This window comes from Theobroma cacao, chromosome 9 (assembly GCF_000208745.1).
Source record: "Theobroma cacao cultivar B97-61/B2 chromosome 9, Criollo_cocoa_genome_V2, whole genome shotgun sequence".
Lineage (NCBI taxonomy): Eukaryota > Viridiplantae > Streptophyta > Magnoliopsida > Malvales > Malvaceae > Theobroma > Theobroma cacao.
The window spans coordinates 18710368-18725336 of NC_030858.1; the positions used below are offsets into that span (position 1 = coordinate 18710368).

The 14969-nt window shown below is 31.4% G+C and overlaps 1 protein-coding gene across 2 annotated transcripts; it reads right to left on the bottom strand.

Moving 5' to 3' along the window:
* Positions 1188 to 6483, bottom strand: LOC18589507 (tRNA pseudouridine synthase A). Of its 2 annotated transcripts, none has more exons than XM_018128407.1 (8): positions 6016 to 6483; positions 5537 to 5694; positions 5173 to 5318; positions 3956 to 4047; positions 3488 to 3831; positions 2842 to 2905; positions 1856 to 1918; positions 1188 to 1608 (listed from the first exon to the last, which is right to left on the bottom strand). In XM_018128407.1, exons 1-8 carry the CDS (start codon positions 6295 to 6297, stop codon positions 1423 to 1425), a joined length of 1335 nt encoding a protein of 444 aa, XP_017983896.1. In that variant the 5' UTR covers positions 6298 to 6483; the 3' UTR covers positions 1188 to 1422. The 2 variants fall into 2 exon arrangements, with proteins under 2 accessions (XP_017983896.1, XP_017983895.1); XM_018128406.1 differs by having other exon boundaries at positions 2836 to 2905.

The following is a 14969-nucleotide window of genomic DNA, read 5'->3' on the forward strand; positions in this document are numbered from 1 at the left end:
ATAAAAAATAAAAAATCATATTAATAATAAATTATTAAAATATTAATATTCAATATAAAAGAATTAAAGGAGAAAAAATGGAAAAATGAAAATAGAGGAAACATAAAAAAATAAAATAAAAATCATAGTAAGACTTTAATATTAAACCTTAATATTGTAATGATAAAATATTAATGTTTTTAATAATATATTACTAAATTAAATATATTTTCAATATTTTTAAAAAAATAAATTGAAAAAGAAAAAGGGCAAGATACAGAATTAATATTTTAATAATGAAATTTTAATATCTAATAATAAATTATTAAATTATTATTCAATAATAATAGCATTGTATTTAGCAAAAAAAATAATGAATTTCAAAAGCCTCAAAAATTTTATTAAATTATAATAAAAGATATTTTTTGTATCATTTTATCACTTATTCCTTTATTATTTCAAAACTATTTTGATAAACTAAATATTAAAATGTTAGAATTAAAATTCCATTTGACGAAAAATAAATATTATAAAACCCACACAGGCCTTTGCTTCTGCATCCCATTTGCGTGACTTAAATGGTTACATAAAGATAAAATGAACCAAATGAGACAAACCTGATATCCTTGCATGGATCATTAGATTCATAGGTTATGGCATGAGTTTTTGGCTAGTAAGGCATGTGGATTTAATGGTTGATGGCCATTATCCAGCTGCATACAAATTCACTTTTGTTTTTTCTACCCAGAAAGTTCTTTTAGGTTGATGGCCATGTATGCAGCTAGCCAAAAAACACATGAATGCAACATGTCAGGTCAAGCAAAACATAACCACATTATGAATTTAGTGGTTCACATCATTAATTTAATTGTGCTTGTCCACAGACAGAGGGACCAAAATCAGCATTTAATAAAAATATATAGACTTAATTTGTCATAATTTGGTGAAGTACATGGACTAAGTCCATAGTCTGACCAAAATTAATGTCATATGCTAATCTCATTTGTTGGTAACAAAATCTAAATCATATGCAGCCAATCTGAATTTAATTTAAAACATATATGTGTGTGTGCGCGCGCACGCGCACATGTGTCTAAGATGCAGAAAAATGTCCATTATTTAAGCTGCATCACAACCCTTTTTGTTTTCACAAATTTTCTTACTAAATAAATTTTCAATTTAGAAGTAAGTTTGTTCCTTTTAACAACTCAAGGAAATTCATCGGTAGGGGCTTTAATATAAATGATAAGCTCACTTTTCTTAAAAGAATGAGTTCACATCTGTGGTAGAACTAATTAAGTACATAAATATGTTTTCATTTTTCTTACACGCTACACAATATATCCCTCTGGGAATCCCAGCTTTATGAGTTCTAAACTCGATGTCGCGAGCCACTTAATATTGCAAACTAATCTTCGTAAATTCTCCAAGCTAAAACATACCTTATGAGAGGAGGCAATTTTGTGGGTCAAATTCCGTATATCCAACATCAACAAGGCATAATCCATCAGGGGGGGCAGGGGGTGCGGTGGCACGTCTACAGGTAGCCCCCATCAGTTTCAGCAATGCATCTTCTTCTGCTCCGGCAGCTGCCTCCCTTATTGAGGTTGCCACAAGCACACGAACCATCTATTATATTTGGTTAGCCACCATCAGAATGCAAGTAGGAGAAACAGTTATAACACAATGTAATACTATTATAACATGAGGAATACAAACCGCTGATCCGAAAATGGATGAGCTTCCATAATTTTTCCAACATCACTCATTTAATTTGGCAAAACAAATAGAAGACACGTCCACGGGATCTAGAAACAAAATGATCTCAAAATCTAAAGCGCACACATGCAGGCAGGCATGCACATTAGTGTAATACCTTGCGTAGGAATCGATTAGCAACTAGCTCAACACACATGACCTCCCTTCCTTCCCCATGATCCTACAAAAAAAGTAGCAACCCTATTAGTGATGCTGATACCAAATATCCAAGGGTAATAGATACTACTCACCAATATTTATCCCATCAAAGAGTTGAAAGGAAAAAATGTGCTTCACAAATTATAGCATTAATGATGGCAGTGCTGTGCTCATCTATAAATGAGAATCAACATTGTAAAGAAACAAGACAAAATTGGATGCATCCAAAGACTTGAAAAGGTTCAATTCATAAAAGTCCCAATGCAAAGTCAGCAAAGCTCAAGCTATATTCAGACCACCCTATAGTTTTTGGATGCCACACTACTGAGTGATTCTCTGGTAAAATTGTTTTCTAGTTGTTTACTTGTATTCCATAAGCTGGTAATTTTGCATATTGCAATCATCCATAAAACAGTATTACAACTTTGCCATTATTCATAGAACAGTGATATCGTAATACAAACAATAGGTTTTTTAGCCTAAAATAAACAATCAAACAAATAACAAAAGAGCAGCTCTTACTAGATAAAAGCACAGATGCATGCATATAAGAAAGCAAAGCTAGGGTTACAATAAAGTTGGCAAAGACTTAAAACAAGCCAAATTCAGATCATCTTAACTTTATTCCTTCTATTTCAAAAGTTGCCAGGAATAATTATTCATCACTCTAGTGAAAGAAAAAAAAAGTTGGAATTAAGTATTCAAAATTACATTTTAACTTTATTGGTAAAAGAATATTTAGGACCAGGCTACTCTTCAACATGAGATGAAACTGTAGCCACAAAATAGCCCATGAAACCCTCTAATTCTAATTGCATGTGCAGCCTATATGCAAATCTTTTGGAAGCTTCGCAAAGTTAAGTTGCAGTCATGTTCATTCTCTAAGGGAGAAAAGTGAGGAACAAAATTAAGTTTGCAACATTGATAATCGTAAGAGACATTTACAGAACAGGGTATTCTTGCTTCTGCAGCTCGAGCATGGTACATGAAGCACTCCGTTGGAGGTCCTCTGAAATAAATATTCATATGAAAAATGGTCATTTGAAAAATCATATGGAACAAACCTTCTTAGCGAGATTAATCTCCCGTATGAATCAATGAATATGAAAAAATTATTCCAATAATGTTCATTAATCATAATGAACTAACTAGCATCCTTTTGGGGACATCCAATAAAACTAGAATAGCAAATGATAATAACAAATGGCAGAGAGACTTCAGGGGATAAAAATGAGAAAAAGACTGATACAACACCAATTATACCACATATAACACAGTCAAATAAATCCCCTAATAGTAAATTCATAAATGACTTTTGCTAGATATCAAATCTGAGAATTTTTGGAGCATTTATAGCTAGCAACCAATTTATTCCGAGTGCGTATCAGATTAATCCACATGTTCAAGAAATGATCTTTGTTTTCAATTTTGTTCATCCAGTCATGTCCAAGCTTATGTATGGATTAAACCTAAAATACTAGTAAAAAGATTCGGATATGTCGAATAAACCCAGAGCAACAAGAGTATGTCTAAGCAAATTACATTATCTCTACTAAATTTCTTGATGATGTCACCTTTGTTTGGTTCTTACATGTTTCTAGAAGCTTTGGTGTCACGTGCAAACATTTTGTATGATAATAATTTTCCTTCTAGTTGCTGTAGTAACTGATTAACCCTGCATACACTGAACCTGGTTGGCTTGTTTGCTGCTTCAAGCCCCATATTATCGCTGATAATTAAGTTCTCAACATTTTCCCATCCAATGTTTTCAAGATACCCATTTCTTTGCTCATTATAATTTCCATCAGAAATAAAATTCTCAACTTCCTTCTTGTTCTCACAGCTTTGCTTCTCAATTTCTTGATTGCTCAAAGGAAAAATATACAAGTAGTGCCTCCATTTTGCAGAGAAGTTAGGATGGAATACACGCGAAACCTACAATCATTTAACAATAGTTATAAGCGTACAAAATTAATTATTATTTATAACCTTTGGAATTGCTTTTATAAAGGAATTTTTTCCCCTTGGGTAAGCATCTGGACATAATGACAACAAATACCTCAGAAACTGATACGACCCTGAGTTTTCCAGGTGCCACACTGTTGATTGCATCTTCAATATCCCAAGGCTTAACATCCTTTCTCCAAGTATCTAAATGTAAAAACACAAAGTGAAAGAAACATAAGATACAACTCCAGAAAAAGAAAGACGTGAGAAAACAATTCAATCATCAGATATCTTACAGACTACACTGCTTCATATTTTTCAATGAAATAGTCAAAAGAAGGATGTTAAGGAATGATATTATTCCAACATTTATTAATGTAGCCAAGTTTTGCAAAAACACATATACAATGTAATCTGTTGACTGAACCTTGACCAAAACAATTAGAAACAGAATCATAACTCAATATCATCTGTCAACTAACCCTTGACCAAATATCATAAGAAAATTTCGCACAAAAAATCAAAATCACCTGTCAATAGGAAAGACAAGGATGGTGGTGAGGTTCATTTATAATGGTACTCATAGACTATAGGAAATTTTGTAATGCTAAAGTTCTCTTTTAGCTATCTTCCATGCTTTTAAACGATGAGAGTAAAAACAGCCTTGGTTTACTCAAAAATAACATAGTAAACCTGAAAAGCCTTTCTGGGCTTTTGGCCATTTATTTTTAACAAACAGAAAAGGTTTACCATTGATTACTTGCAATACTAGACGTCAATTTGGACTTTAATCTTTTTTTGCATGTTTAATAAAATGGAAATGGAACATATAATATTGAGAAAAAAGAGTTTGGTAGAAAATAATTAGCTTCAATTTTAAGGCACATAATAATTGCCTCAGCTTTAAATGACGCTTTTTGATCCATATATCTCAAATAATTCTAGAAGCTAGCTTCTTCTATCTTAAATTTTTTTTATTAACAAGAGAATGATCCTAGAAGCTACACAATCTTGTAGGATACTTTAAGAAGCTTAGCAAATTTTGAAGATGGTAAGTAGCATCTCAGTCAAAAGTGAAACAAGAAAAGTAATGAAAAATGTCCAGTACCAAAATGCAAGAGAAAAGAAAAGGACAACTTCCATCAGGAAAAGAGCAATTCAAAGTAGACAAGTTCATGCTTCTAACTTAAGCAACTGACTAGTTAGAATAAACCTTTCACAAAGTTGATTATGGTAGTATTTTTCACAAAAGGGGAAAAGAAATGAACAAGGTCCATTTTATCATGTCAAAATGAGCAAGAATCTCTAATGAAAATAGTTATAACATACAGAAAGAACAAACTTGCCGAATAGCAGAGACTCCTTTGTCAGTGCGTCCAGCAACCACGGCACAACCTTCCAATGGTTTAGATTTTTCCTTCAAAAGTTGTGCTTTCTTCTCATCAACAAATCTCCCAAGAGATCTTTCAACTATTCTGTAGATTGCAAAGAAGTAAGTAAGAGTGAGAATAGGATCCCAAAAGAAAAAAAACTCTTAAACCTGAAATGGAACCATAAAAACTGCAATCTTTGTGTTTAAATTTCCGAAAATAATAAAAAACAGATTACTATAGTTTCATTGCCCTTTACTCCAAAACACAGACATCACAGCATAGTTCACCAAACTTCATAGTTAACGGAAAAACCAACTTACTCCTGTACAGTGTTCAAACCTGGCTGCTTCTGCCATCCATCAAATGCACCTCCATTGTATGAAATAATTATCTTGAATGTTACTCTTTCCCATCTTCCAGACCTTTCCCCCTTCTCATCAGAAACCTCTACTGTTTCAGAATCATCATGAATACTTGTCTGCATCAAAACTTTTTAGAATAAGTAATACTGCTTAAGAAGTTACCAATCCATAAAGGCCGAGGAGTAAGCAATGACAAAAGGGATGCCCCCAAAATTAATCTAAACCCATTGGATTAAAAATGATAATATTGAGGACTAAGATGCACGATTCAGCCCCCCAATTGTTTGAATTGAAACTTTACAGACATTGAGCATCGAGTATATTTAGTCATCAACATTGTTCAGCATATTTGGAAAAAACATGAGCAGTAGCCAAAATAAGGACCCTGTAACTAGCAAGAAAGAAGGGAGAGTATTCAACTGGAAAGAAACAGATACCTCAGTGCCGAACAATGTCGACAAGGTTAAGCGGCCGTTGACCACATTGGAATAAAAATCGATAACATCCTGCCAAGCTCGGTCGTACATGAACCGGTAGCTCTCCCTAGCAGTCCACCTCGCAGAACTGCAAGAATCGCTGTGATTATAGTGAACATAGACTTTGTTTTCTGCTTCGTTTTCCATTACTGATGATATTATGTCTCTGAATCTCCCGAGCTTTTTCTTTCTGCTGATAAAAATTGCCACCGATTCTTTGAGTTGTGAGGAGCAGCGTAGCATCACCACTCTAAATCAGTTTTTGTTCTAAAGTTTAACTGCTTAAAGCCTCTACCTCACTCCTGTCGCCAACCCTTCCCCGCCGGCTTATCCCTTCCCGAGCTTATGACCCTGGCCAGCAGCCCTGGCCTTTTCAAAGCTTCCACAACACAGAAACCGTTGACTTAATCGGGCCCAATGGCTTTCATTCACTCCTATTATTATTTTTTTTTTTTCTAGTTTATTCATTTCTTTGATTAAAAAATTTAATTTGTTGATTAAAAAATTAATTTAATTTTACATAATTATATTAGCTTTTTCAAAAAGAAAACAAAATTGACTTTTCCAAATTAGAGTTTCTCTCTTTATATTTCCTTTTTTTCTTCTCCCGACAGCCAAAGGCTAGCCGGTGGACGAGGAGGGCCTCCTAATTTGAAAATTTTTAAAGAGTAAAATTTAAAAAAAAAAAGTTTTAGATAGGAGTTTTGTCTTCTCTTTTCTTAAAAACTCGTTAGTTTTTCAAGAAATACGTTTCACTCTTTCTCATTTGATCTTTTTTACAAATAATCATTCTCCAATGCAAATTGTGATCTTCCTTTTCTTTATCTCTCTCTAAGAAAACTACTAAAAAACAAAAAACTAAATAACAAAATAGTAAAATCTAAAATTTTTTTATTTTTATAAAAATTAAAAAAAAAGCTCAAAATTTGAAGTTACATTTATATACTATTTAAAAGTTTGCTCTCTTTTTCATCAAAAAAGATTTTAATGTTAAATACATCATTTCTTTTTTTCTCTTTTTTCTTGAAAATTGAAGCATCATAGCCTAATTGTTTACTTAGATCAACAAAAATCTAATACTATTATTACTATACAAAGTTTGAAAGTTGTTCAATTTCTATAAAATTTCTTTGATTTGAACATCTGAAATTATATATAAACTCAAAGTAAACTTGTTCTACTTTAATTTATTAGGTGATTGAAGATGACAGAAAAACCTTTTATTATAATTTTAACTAAAATTAGTACTTATATAATTTATTTTGTCAAACAATTTTAACTTAGTTTTAAAGTCTATTATTTTTTATAAGAGTTTTATAATAGCTTTTAAATTAAAAATAAATAAATTAGGCCATACAGGCTCTTATTATTTAAATAAAATGTTCACTCGTATTATTTTGCACATCACAATAGAATTTTAAATAAAAAATGTTTTTAATAATTTTATCGAAGTATTACTTTATATATAATAAAACCAAAACTTAACATATAAAAACCTTAATTTTTCTTTTTTTCTTTATTTCTCTACCATCAATGCTTCTTTCCTTTTTTTTTTTAAATTTCCTCCATCATCATCATCGAAAGATGACAGTAAATTATGAAGAGTTATAATTATGAGAACCTTATTACATCAAAACATTATTCTTAAATTGTTCCAAATCAATATTTTATTAAGAAATATAGATGTTGATAAAATATAAAGATTGAGACATGATTATGTTCCTCACTTGTTAAATGAGCAATTGATCAATAGATTGAAATTTAGGAGTACTTGAACTATGATGTGGGTATTTGTTACAAATATAAGTTTACTGAACATGACCCTTTATGAGAATTTCATTTAGTATATCACTTAAGTGTTTATGAAATGAATTCTAATATGGCAGTTGTTTGTGATTTTTAAACTTAAAATTATTTAATTATCTTATGTGTGGAATGTTACTTTTTGATAATATCTCAAGTGGTTCTAATCAAGGATATTAAAGAAGGATGGATATTAGATATAGTATGAAACACATGAAGGCAAGTCAATAACGAATAGAGGATTCATCACCTTAAGTGAGACTAAAGAGAATATCCCATTATAACTTGAAAAATAAGAACTCAAAGAAACCCTTGACCAAACCAACTAGAGATGTCAACAAAAAGGTTTGTGCACTTTCTAATTATGAGTTTGATTATTAGATTCAAGTGCAAAAATGAAAAAGGAAAATTAGAGTAGACACTGCACTATACTCTAAGTCTTGTCAAGATATTAGATAATGAATTGATAATAATTATGGTAAAGTTGTGCATTAAAAGATTTAATCAAACCATTATGGCTCCTCTTAATAATTAGGTAGTCATGATGCATTGGTGAGTCAATCTTGACTTATGAATATGAACTAATCAATTAAGGAATTGATAACAAAATGTAGAGGAGTTTTCTTTGTTTTTGAAAATTCATATTTATTCATAAATAAAGGATGACCACCTCTGTGGGGCAAGAGAAGGATTTTGCCCTATTTTACATCAATTGAATAAAACAGTTCAAGATCTTCTTATGAGTTCATTCTTAGAGTAACTATACGCAAACAAAAAAAATCCCTCTCCCTCTGTACATCAAAATCATAAGATTGAACATCAACATTCTCTTGTACACATGAAATCCCAACTAGCTGGTAATCACCCAAAAAATCCCATCCAGAACCTATACATACACACACAAGATAAAAAAAAAAAAGATCCACCAATCAATTTGTAAAAAAGAAAAACAAAAAGTTCTAACCTTTAACTTGCATAGACACCAAGGAACCGTCACAGCCATAAATTGAAGGATCCAAACAAGAATAAAAAAGGCAACATAAGGGCTCTCCAACAAGTTAATTACAACACCAATTTTAATCATAGTTGAAGGCAAACATATAATACGAAGGGCTCATTTCCCATGCAATTTTTCTTTAAAAGCATTGATCATAATATAATCGATATGTTGTATGCAATTCTCATAAACAATTTCGATTCACATCCCTCACCTTATATACCACCAAATCAAGGCTAAGCCATTTTGTCAATTCTTGGCACTACAATGGACCTAGACCAATCAACACACACAAAGAATCAATACTCGATTTATATTCACTAGCTTAGCTTCACCAGCTCATTTATACCACTAACTTAAATACAATAATATTAAACATTAATCCTTCCACCATTCCAACTTCAAGATTTTTCCACATTCACATAATCAATCAATTCTTGAATCCCATAAATCTAAAATCGCATATTTTCATTCCTTGGTGAATTTGAAAATAGAAAATTGGAATCAACTCCGAACAAAATAACAAAAACAAGAAAACTTGGATTTAAGAAAAATGATCTTAAATGTAAAACCTTTGCATAATAATATTAAAGTTTAAATTTCTCACCTTAATTCAGCTTTGAAATTGAAAAACACATGCTCATGATTTTGACAAGTAAAAACGAACATAAAAGAAAGATGAAAATTGAGATAACATGAAGAAACAACAAAAATGGAAAGCAAGGTAAAAATATATAGAATAATGAAGAAAACAATGGAAGGTTCGGGTTGGTACAAACAAAAAAGTGTAGTGGCCGGTCAATGTGAGGAAAGTTAAAAAAAAAAAAGGTATAGCTTTTTAATGAAGCTTGGGAGTTTTAAAGAAAAGTCAAAGATTCCTTGAATGTTTATTATTATTGTTAATTATTATTAATATATATGTTTTATATATTACTTTGATGAAAGATTCAACCTTGGTAAAAACAAAAAGGGATGAGCAATTTCTAAAGCTTCTAAAAGCTTCTCTATGTAATATTTCTGTCCAAATAATATTTTTTATGTACAATATTTGATAAAAATTCACCAAGGAATGATTATTTTTACCATTAAGTTTCATTTTCTATTTTTGCCCATATTTGGAAATATAGGATTTCACAATACCCCCCTTTCAAAAAAGTCACCCCCCGAATTTGAGTTAAGTGTGTTAACCTTATTACTTGATAAGTGATGATACTTGGATTGCATCTCATCCTTAGCCTCTTAGGTAACTTCCTCACTAATGTGATTCCTCCACAACACTTTCACAGAGGGTATCTTTATAGAATGTAACTTATTAACCTACCTATCTAAGATAGTCACTAGTTGCTCCTTGTAAGTCAAGTCATCCTTCAACTGTATAGTTTTATGGTGAATTACATGCTATGGATTTGGTTGGTAGTTTCAAAGCATAAAAACATGAAATGCTGAATAAATGTTGGAAAGGTTTAGAGAGAGTGCTAGCCGATATGCCACTATATTGATTCTCTCAAGGATCTCAAAAGGTCTAATGTATCTAGGGCTTAGCTTGCCCATCTTGCCAAACCTTATCAAACTTTTAGTCAGTGAGACCTTTAGGAACATATGGTCTCTTTCTTAGAACTCTAAATCCTTTTGTTTATTGTTTACATAAGACTTTTGTTTGCTCTAAGCCACTAACATCCTCTTTCGTACCCTTTGTATTTTGTCCGTAGCATCTTGCACCATATTCGGGCTTGAAAATTGTCTCTTACCCATATCGAACCATCTGAGGGGTGACCTACGTCTCCATCCATATAAGGCCTCATAAGGTCCCTTCTAAATACTAACTTGAAAATTATTATTATACGTGAACTTTACCAAGAGTAAGTATTTATCCCATGCAGGCCTAAAATCAATAATGCAACCTCTCAACGTATCATCTAAAGTCTTGTTAGTCATTTTAGACTAACCATTAATCTGATGGTGGAAAGTTATGTTAAAGGTCATCCTAGTTCCCATCGTTTCTTATAGCTTTCCCCAAAATCGACTCGTGAATTATGTACTTCTATCAAACAATATGGTCACCAAAACCCCATGTAGCCTCACAATATCATTTACGTATATTCAACATACTACGTGATTCCATATGTGACCTTGACCGAAAAAAAAGTGTGTTGACTTGGTCAACTGTTGATAGTTAGTGCTTGGATGTTGATAACTTTTTGTTATGCTATTTTGTTATTTTAGTTGGCTTATTGATGACATTTAGGTTTAGAATGGATATGGTTTGTTGATGATGATATGTTGATGACATTTTGCTATAATGTTGGTGATATCTTGTCATTTATTACTAACAGCTATGCAAGTTTGTATGTTAATTCATGAATATGTTTTGTTAAATGTCTCATAAGTACTAAATTAATGCTTTCTATCTGCATTGAGAAATAGATAAAAGTTAGCTGGCTTGCTGAGTTGGAAAACAACATAACTTGAAAATATCATGCACACATTAAAGGGGAGCACACACTTAGGAGGAGCAATTCCTCATCATGTGTAGTATAAAAGAAACTAATAGACACTGTACTATTAACCAATGGATGTTTTCTTATCATCAAATAAGGGGGAGATCGTTGGCTTCATAAGTTTTTGATGATAACAAAACATTCTCATTCATTAATGTTTAACTATACTACTTGAGTATGCAGGATAAAAATAGATGTCAATGATAAATTAATTATTTGAAAACAAACATCAAAACTCATCAAAATAAAGAGTTGCAAATGAGTTACAAACAACAGCCTCTTAATTAGATAACCAAGGGAGTTAGTTAGCTAAAATCCAAAAGTGAAGTTAGCTGCTCCAAAAATAGTAAGCTCTTAATATGTTAAAAGTCTTACTTAACCAATTAACAGAGTAAAGCAAATTGCAAGATATAAAAGACTTAATCGACTAAGAAGTATGGTTAGCCAACTAAAAGCTTACTATAAATGAATTTGAATTTGAATGTCTGAAGACAAACTGATGGCTAGAAAGGATTTTAAACTGTTTCCAATGGTCTGAAGCTATCAACATCCATTAAACTTGATTTTTCAAGTATAAAAGGCTTCTCCAATGGTTAAGAAGATTATGAGATGCCTTTAAGAACAAAAAGAGACAAAAAATAGTAAAAATCCTCTCAATTCTTCTTGTGTTTCACTCCAATATTTGTAATAGAGTTTAACACCCCGTCTTATACTATTCATATGATATTAGTGATCATAGGTACATCTTCATATCTGTATTCCTTGATTACTTAGAGTGTGCGAGGTACTCTAAGGGGATTAATCAAGCTTAGGTTAGCTTGGTTGTTATTGTAGGTTTTAACTCAGTCTTAGAAAAGTTAGATTTTGGGTTTTGGTTGATCATTTGAAAAACCATTGTTGAAAGGTTGTGGCTGAGCTTGTGAAAATCCATTGTAAAAGCTTGATGGATGCTTGGGAAATCCACTGATTCTAGTGAATTGATTTGAAAATCCTTGATTGGAAGATAAAAGTAGTCGATATAGGTCAAAGAGACCAAACCACTATAAAACTTTGTGCATTGTCTACCTTTTTTTATTTCTTTATTTCACTCTTTTTTAAATCATTCTTCCATCTGGTTCAGAACGTCACATCATCTACCTTTAACAAGCTTTTAATTAGAAGTTAAGTTTAGTGATATTTAGAAAGAGCTATTCACCCCTTCTAGCACGCTCTTTGGGACTAACACATGACAAGTTGTGGATCCATAAAAAATATCATTTAGAATGATAGTGCAACGATTTCCTTTCATTTTAAATTTGAAACCATCATATTTTGCAAGGCACGATATTGAAATGATGTTTCTTGTTAATGTTGGTACACAATAGAACTCTTTTAGCTCCAACATTAAGCCTAATGATAAAATGAGATCACAAGTCCTAACGGCAATTGCCACAATTCTCGCACCATTGCTCAGTCTTAGGACTACCTCATTTTTACCAAGCCTTCTACTATCCCTTAAAGCCTTTATGTCAATACATAAATGCAATCCACATCCTAAATCTATTATCCAAGATTTAAGATTGGTAGTAGAAATGTTAAGCTTAATCATATTTAAAGTTATCTTTTTTACTTGTCAAAATTACATCCTTCCATTTATTGAGAATTTTTCTCAAGGTGATATACCAGTCCAAACATTCTGGGCTAATGGCATCAAGTATGCCAAGCAAAGTAGCAATTATTATTATAACCATTCTAACAACCTATAAATATAGAAAAAGTATTCGTATTATTCTTTCATTTATTAACCAATTTAAGACAAAGTATTAAATCTTACATTGATTCTCCCACTAATTTTTTGTAATAATAGCCCTCACTATTATATGAAAACCTTTACTAGGCATTTCTAGCAGATTGGGATCCCTTTTGACTTATTGCAATCTTGGTGACTCAACAAATCATAATAAGCCTAATTAGGTAGATAACATAGCTTATCAATTGCATTCCCATGCAATTCTCAGATCAGTTAGGTGACAACTCATTATCTAAACGCATCATATGCATTTTGCCTAATCTTACCTCAAAGACCATGTGGTCAAGTGTGACACATTTGAACCACTCAATTTTAGTTGAGTAAGACCCACCAATAACTCAAACGTGTCCATATAAAATTTTGACCTTTGCTGTTGATTTCTCATGCAAGTGCATGTCTCATTAACAAGTAATATAATAGAAAGTAGAATTCATTCCCATTGAGAATTGAATTAATTCTTAATTGCTAATTACTAAAATTATAACACTTTAATCCTATCCAAATAATTAAAAATTAAATTAAAAGAAAAATTAATTTTAACAAACTAAAGACTAAAACTAATTTAAATTAACCAGCAAAATTATTTTATTAAATTCGATTGACTTTTAGACCTAAGATTATGATGTCCCTCAATACTTTATCTGAATATTGTCTTTCTTTCTTACGTTAGTTTAATAGATTAAGTTGTTAACCTAGAGTTCTAATTTATTTACAAGTCTTTGTTGAGTTTTTTTATAAAAAATCTCTCCAAATTAACTTACTATATGTGTATGCAAATTAAGTTGAAGAAAGATTTTCTAAGTTTGTGCTTTAATCTTGGCTACGTATAACTTATAGGTGTATGTCTACCCTATATGCAAATCAAAGCACCTAATCAATTAAATGCATTCGATCATACGCTATTCTATTCAAGGTTTACTTAAATCTCTTTCGGCAAGGTTTAACATAGGTTTTCAATTCAATATAATTGGTGGCCAATCAATTAGAAGTATTAAGAACTGAATAAAATAAACAACTTAAAACCATTAATCATAAGCAAAAGAGAGATAAATAAATCAGACTATGTATTGAGCTCAATCATAATCTTAGACAAATAATTTAGTTCCCCATCAAATCACACATCATCATCAAATTAAGTTTAAACATTAAAATCAAATTAAAAATAAAAGAATAGCAAAAAGATAATAAAACCCAAGAACTATAATCTTGATCTTCCAAATATTCTGGAATCCCTCAAATCTTTATCAGCTTCAATGACTTTGTGGCTTGATTATCAGCTGTTAATATGATATTTAATTCTTTTCTAGAAGTCCTTTGAAAGGTTGTTTTTATAGGCTTCAAAGTTAGGCTAAGTTGGGTGAAGAAAGAAGTCAATTTCAATCAAGATTTCCTCATCAGACTACATGGGCCATCGCTTACCTCCACCAAGGGCACGGTCTTAACCAATTAATTAGCAGAAATCATAATTGTTTTAGGACTACTACAATGCTTCAACTTTGACAAGATTTTTGACTATCTTTCAAGTCGAATTGAGTAAAGTGGTAAACATGAAAGTTGTATCTGTTTCTCTTAGCTTTCTCATGGTCAAACAATCATCTCATTTGGAATTCTACAGAGAGAGTTATGGTTGAAATACCAAGACATGTGCAGTGAAAGTTTGCACCTTAAAATTGCTCTCCTTCCATTAAAATTCATTCTTCATTAAATACCTACAAAAGCACAAATAAATCTATAACACCCTCTCTTAATTAGATTTACACCAAATTAAGCATAAGATTAACTAAGATTAGATTGACTGCCCTACATTAACTAATTTAAAATAATTTAA

Excerpts from the sequence above, each read along its gene's own strand:
- LOC18589507 (XM_018128406.1), bottom strand. The coding sequence starts at position 6,297 with ATGCTACGCTGCTCCTCACAACTCAAAGAATCGGTGGCAATTTTTATC. Across the intron at positions 3,832-3,955 it reads GGGTCGTATCAGTTTCTGAG|GTTTCGCGTGTATTCCATCC; the intron begins GTATTTGTTGTC and ends AAATGATTGTAG. Across the intron at positions 2,906-3,487 it reads ACCAAAGCTTCTAGAAACAT|AGGACCTCCAACGGAGTGCT; the intron begins GTAAGAACCAAA and ends TATTTATTTCAG.